This window comes from Rhyacophila brunnea, unplaced genomic scaffold, assembly GCF_057557595.1.
Source record: "Rhyacophila brunnea isolate RB1 unplaced genomic scaffold, BYU_Rbru_1.0 scaffold_1, whole genome shotgun sequence".
Classification (NCBI taxonomy): Eukaryota; Metazoa; Arthropoda; class Insecta; order Trichoptera; family Rhyacophilidae; genus Rhyacophila; species Rhyacophila brunnea.
In genome coordinates, this window is record NW_028232751.1 from 8,497,960 (window position 1) to 8,503,959 (window position 6,000).

The 6,000-nt window shown below is 33.7% G+C and overlaps 1 protein-coding gene across 1 annotated transcript in view; it reads right to left on the reverse strand.

The window, feature by feature from the left end:
• The window catches only part of bma (SCY1-like protein bma), a 405,735-nt gene extending 400,079 nt beyond the window's left edge, over nt 1-5,656 (reverse strand). Inside the window, exon 1 of the mRNA XM_085960528.1 lies at nt 5,486-5,656. Coding sequence (XP_085816654.1) covers nt 5,486-5,656 — 171 coding nt within the window. The remainder of the gene's footprint in view (nt 1-5,485) is intronic.
• Nucleotides 5,657-6,000: the final 344 nt, after the last annotated feature.

The following is a 6,000-nucleotide window of genomic DNA, read 5'->3' on the forward strand; positions in this document are numbered from 1 at the left end:
TATTTGAACGGCGGGCTCTTCAGCGGGCCCTTAAGCCGCGCGGCTACCGTGGGTGTTAAATAAATAGAGAAGTATAATAAAATTATGGGGGGAAAATAATGGTTAAGGGAACTTATACGTGTGTGCGATGTAACAGATTTAGCTAAAAAGCTTAAATGGAAATTAACATGATAATAATATATAGCTCAAACAAGAGACAAGCATTAGATAAAATACGTATGTATATATAGAAAACCGTGATTAAACATGGATTTATGGATATGGTTAACTACATTCTGCCTTATTCTATTGTATGGCGTACTATAAAATTATGGACTCTCACTTAGGGATTGAAACACCGAATAAAAATATCAATACCGGTTATTCGGTATTCGTTAAAACATAAGTAGGTACTTATCGGTAAATATAGCAATTTAAATTTCTTTAAGAACATCATTTTATATTTTTTAAAAAAACCTACCTACATTTATCATAGTGATATTTACAAATATGTATTAATCACAATATTGTAGAATTATTGGTGATTTTAACTAATAATTTGAATATATTGACAATTTCAACTAAAGTCCTCAAAAATACTGGTTAATTAAGTATAAATAAGCACAGCTGCAGGAAAAGCTTCTTCAATTCAACACTTGTACAATCATTAATAATGTTATTATAGAATAATTGAACATTTGTCACGGATGTCTTTTATTTCGAGATAATATCAGTATGTTAATTTATCGAGACAATTTTATAAATGGGTATATTTAACACAATTCATTAGAATTGGATGAATGTTGGATTCAGTCAATATTTTGCATTTTATCAGCACATTTATACACTCAATTAAATAGGAATAACATTAAATTCATCGTCAAAAACGTAAACGAGTGTGGTTTCTTAATACCGAAAATGTCGGTATTTTGGATTTTAAAAACCGATATTTCGGCATTGATAAATACTGGAATACCGGTTTTGAAATACCGTTATTGCAATCCGTACACTCACTCCTCAAGTGATGGGCGTTCGGATTGAGGCGTTCACGGAAACAAGGAATTTGCAATAAAGTCATGCTCCAAGGATTGGGTTTGAAAACCCTGGATATCTTATTCAGAGTGAGAAAACAGAAAGTTGAATAACTTTGCCGTATTATCACGCAAAATAATAAATATGCATCCGTGATCAAAACGAGGAAGAAGACGCATTGTTTGGCTAAAGAATCTATATCAGTGGTTTAATCAATGCACATAATTAATCTTCACATCAGTAGGTATTGGGATTGTAAAGTTGTGATTATATTGAGATGCATGTCGCGTACTGTCACGATGTCACGGCGACAAATTTAGTCTATGGTTTCGTCATTTTGCATAATATTTGGAACGAACACGAACTCTGTAAATTCAATGATATTTTTAATGGAACCCAATCCGCAGACCATAGATAATAGACAATATTCTTATAGAAAATACATAGTGCCAATCGCTAAAAACAAAAAACACACTATTTTGACGTAATTCGAAAATGTATAGGCATGTAGAAAATGATAAAAAAACGTTCATTGCGTCATGCAGGTGTCGATGCAGAGCAGTACAACGTGAGGTGACCTTATTGTTGTTCTGGTGATTTCGGCAGATTTTTCTAACTGGCAATGTTAGTATAAAGGTTCAAATGTGCTAGAGGATGGTAGCATCAATCTGATCTGTGACCTCACGTGATCGTACGCGACATGTACTATATTTTAGAAGAAGTCTTTATTTAGCTACGTATTTTTTTCGACTTATACGACGTATAAATGAGAACTCTGCCATTCTGGACAATGTTGACATGTGTGTCCCTGATAACTATCTTAGAAATAGACAGCATTAGTTGTTTATTCTCCCAAGGTGCAGAACCAACCTCCCTCTGGCAATGCCAATTGGGAGGGCGATAACTATGTTCAACGAAATTGCTTCGGGTGTTGATATATTCCACCCACGTGAGTATAGGTGGACGTTGTTTTATAAATTTTTAAAATAGGGTCTGCTTAACTCATCCGGTATACTTCTTTGTACCTATATAATTTATATTTTTTGCATTTACACATTTCTACTGTTTAATAAATTAATACTGATCTATATCTATTGTATGTAATACTGTTTTAATAATATTTCTTTGTATCTAAATGTCACTTTGTGAACGTCTTACACTTTTAATTTGTAATGTCAACAATATGTTAAAAAAATAAATAAATTGAAATATTTCGCGCTTGACAGGCATGATTGTAACATGATAGCCGCCAACCATTGACTATAAGACGATACTTAAAGAAGCATGCTGTCAAAGCATTTGAAAATATGCAGAGTATAATAATAAAAGCTCGATTAACGCATTAAATAAGCTGTAACATATTATTGTGAAATGTAGCTTTTTCCACAGTTTTTTTTCATTGTGTACCTACGATGCCACAGAATAAGAAAAATCTTTCGCATTACAACATTTTTCAGGTTTGAATCCCAGAGAAATTTCCATTGAACGTGTTTGAAAGTTTTCGCATGAAATAAAATAATATAGTACCGTTAAAGTAAGAGGAACAACAATTCCATTCGAAATTTTCTGTGCAAGATTTTAAATAAATACAATTTTACCGGAGAAATCTTGCTTCGAAATAAAATGCTCACCAAGCTAAGTCAATTCAGATAGATATTAATGAATAAATGAGAAAAATTTATTAAAAACAATGTGACTACAATAATTTTATTACAAGGTTTTTCTTAGGTCGTATTCTTACACTAACTACTTAAATTACTTAGATACTTAAACTTAATAATTACTTAAACTTTTATAATACGAGGGTGGGTCAATAATTCCTTAGAAAAAAGCATTAAAACAGTTTTTATTTTTGTATTTTTTTTTTATTTCTCAACATAATCTCCTTGGAGCTCAATACACTTGGTTAGACGTTTCTCAATTTTTTTTAAACCGTCAGAAAAATAAGTTTTCGGAAGGTCCTCAAAATAAGCATTTGTCCGATCGATGACTTCTTCATTTGAAAAAAAACGTTGTCCACTTAGCCATTTTTTTAAGTTTGGGAAAAGGAAAAAGTCACTGGGGGCTAAATCTGGCGAATACGGTGGGTGGTCGACCAATTCGAACTTCAATTCTTCAATTTTAGCCATTGATTGTAAACATGTGTGAACACGGGCATTGTCCTGATGAAAGAGGATTTTTTTCCTGTTTAAATGAGGCCGTTTTTCTTCAATTTTGTTTTTTAGCTGGTCCAATAAAGATGCATAATAATCCCTTGTTATTGTTTTTCCTTTTTCCAAATAGTCAACGAAAATAATTTCACGTGAATCCCAAAATACAGTAGCCATAACCTTACCAGCTGATTTTACGGTTTTCGCCTTCTTTGGACATGGTTTGCCTTCGCAATCCACTGCTTTGACTGTTCTTTCGTCTCGGGAGTATAGTGGTGTATCCATGTTTCATCTACAGTCAGAAAGCGACGAAAAAATTCATCCGGATTCCGTTGCATGAGCGACAACAGGGCTTTAGAGGCCACCACCCTATTGCGTTTATTGTCGACTGTGAGCAAACGCGGCACCCATCTTGCAGAAATATTTTTCATGCCCAATTTGTCATGTAAAATAGAAATGACGCTACCTTTTGAGATCCCTGTAACCTCAATTATCTCACTCAACTTTAATCTTCGGTCACTTAACACCATATCGTGGATTTTATTGATCATTTCTGGTGTAGTCACCTCTACAGGACGTCCTGAGCGTGGTTCATCCTTTGTTGATGTACGACCACGTTTAAATTCATTTTACCAGTTATAAATAGTTGCAAGTGAAGGAGCAGATATGCCGTGAACTAAATCCAACTCATTTTTTATTTCCTTTGCTGTTAACCCTTTTATATTAAAATGTTTAATAACAGCTCTAAGCTCAATTTTCTCCATTTTCCATTTTTCCATTTTCCACAAGCAAATTTTTTTTTTAAATGTACGAGAAACACACAACAACCCGACCAATCTGATTGAAACTTCGCAGCATACTGAATCGGTAGTGCCGCTGCATGAAAACAAACCGCTTACAGTACTAGTCGCGCCACCTGTCGGCTTTTCTAAGGACTTATTGACCCACCCTCGTATATTATATGAGAACACGATGCCAATATGTACATTTTTTTAATACTTTTAGCCATCCTTAATTAGAATTGAATTCATTTTCAGTTAATTCTATTTTGTATGAAAAGTTATTTCGATACCATTATTGGTTGCTAGGGGGTCCTAGCAACTAAATTATTAAATAATATATACGTGCGTTACTATGGAAATCAATATGAAATGACATTTCATTATTCAGTATTTCTATCAATTACAATTTTTTTTGATCGTTTAAGCTAGTTAAGTCAAGTTTATGTGATTCAACAGAAAATTTTAAAACGTTGTATATAAAAAGTTCTTTTTATCTTGTAATTATTTACTACTTAGTATTGACGTAAGATATAGTGATTACATAATTTACATTCTTAGCAGTTGACATGTCGCTCGGCGAGTGGACAAACGCTGGAAAAACGCAGTCATACATTGGTATCCAAGGGGCACTTAACGACCATAAAGATGCCCTAAAACCCGGTGGATCGATGAACTCATAAAGCTCGGTGGATCCACGTGGCAGCAAATAGCTATGGGCTGAGAAGAGTGGGGGGAAATAAGGGAGGCCTTCGTCCATCAGTGGTTCGAGCCCCACTAACGATTTATGACTGTCATGTATGGATAACTTCCAAATTAGGGGTAAGGTCTATAATATGATTTATGTTAGTATTATAAAGTAGTAAATTTCTATGTTTATGTTTCCCTCATACAATTGAATTAAAGTGTGTGTAATAATAATTTACCCATGTGGTCAGCAAATAAGATTTGAATTTGATTTGACTATATTTTTAATACAGGAAAAAAATAGTTTCCAGATACATATGTACAGATGTACATATCGTATTCAAAAGAACATAATAAAATAATTTAAAATACAAGCAAATCTCAATTTGATATAATATGATTAAATTAAATGTGTATTTTATTGACCAATGAGTATTATGTTAGGGTTTTAAGGAAATTTAGAGATTTAGCATTACGAAATAGGTACATTAGAAAAGCTATTAAAATAAAATATTTTTTTAAAAACTGTTTACGTTGACAGTGACTCTTATTTCAGCTTTGATGTGATCGTTCATTTGAGTTCTAAGTGAAAGAGTAATCTTTTTAAGCTCAGTAGGTAAGGTAGCTAGAAAAATAAACCTCAAAGAAAAAGTGTAAAAAACGCTACAAATAATTCTACAATGCGAAATAACTTGCGGTTAATTTAATATATAGTATTAGAAACTTTTTTTCATAAAGAAAGGTTTTTCTCCAATATTTTTTCTTATTCTTTGGGAGCGCAATAAGGTAAGTAGTTACATATTACTGTGTGAGATACACTCTAAATTATTAACAACTTCAATGACAAAAAAATCTTACCTTGGCGTCATTCTTCCTGTAGCCCTCGTGTATCTTCCAAACATGCTCTGGTCCGCAGCTGGCGATCTGCTTGCCGATCTCGAAGAACTCCAAGATCGGGTTCGCGTCCCACGCATTGTGCACAATGACCGGCGCGCTTTTGAACTTCGCAAACATGCTGGACGCGAGCATGGTGCGCTGGTTCACGCCCAGGCTCCCGAACGAGATCTTCTTGTTCGCGCACTTATTCATACACCCGGATTTTTTTTACGATTCGCACTCGGGAATATAGGATGGCAGCGGCGCCGACGCGGCGCTATTGTCCGATCACTTTGCTTATCCTGGGCGTTGGAAAAATAAAAAATAAATACATTGATCAGTATTTCTAACAAACGGTCATTATTTATAATATACTGATGGTAATTCTATCAATTGGCCAATATTCATATAAAACGGACAGTATTTTAAAAAGTTTATTCTATTATTTTTATTATAATTTAGAATATCAACAGATGTCTGCTTTACCCTTTTAATAT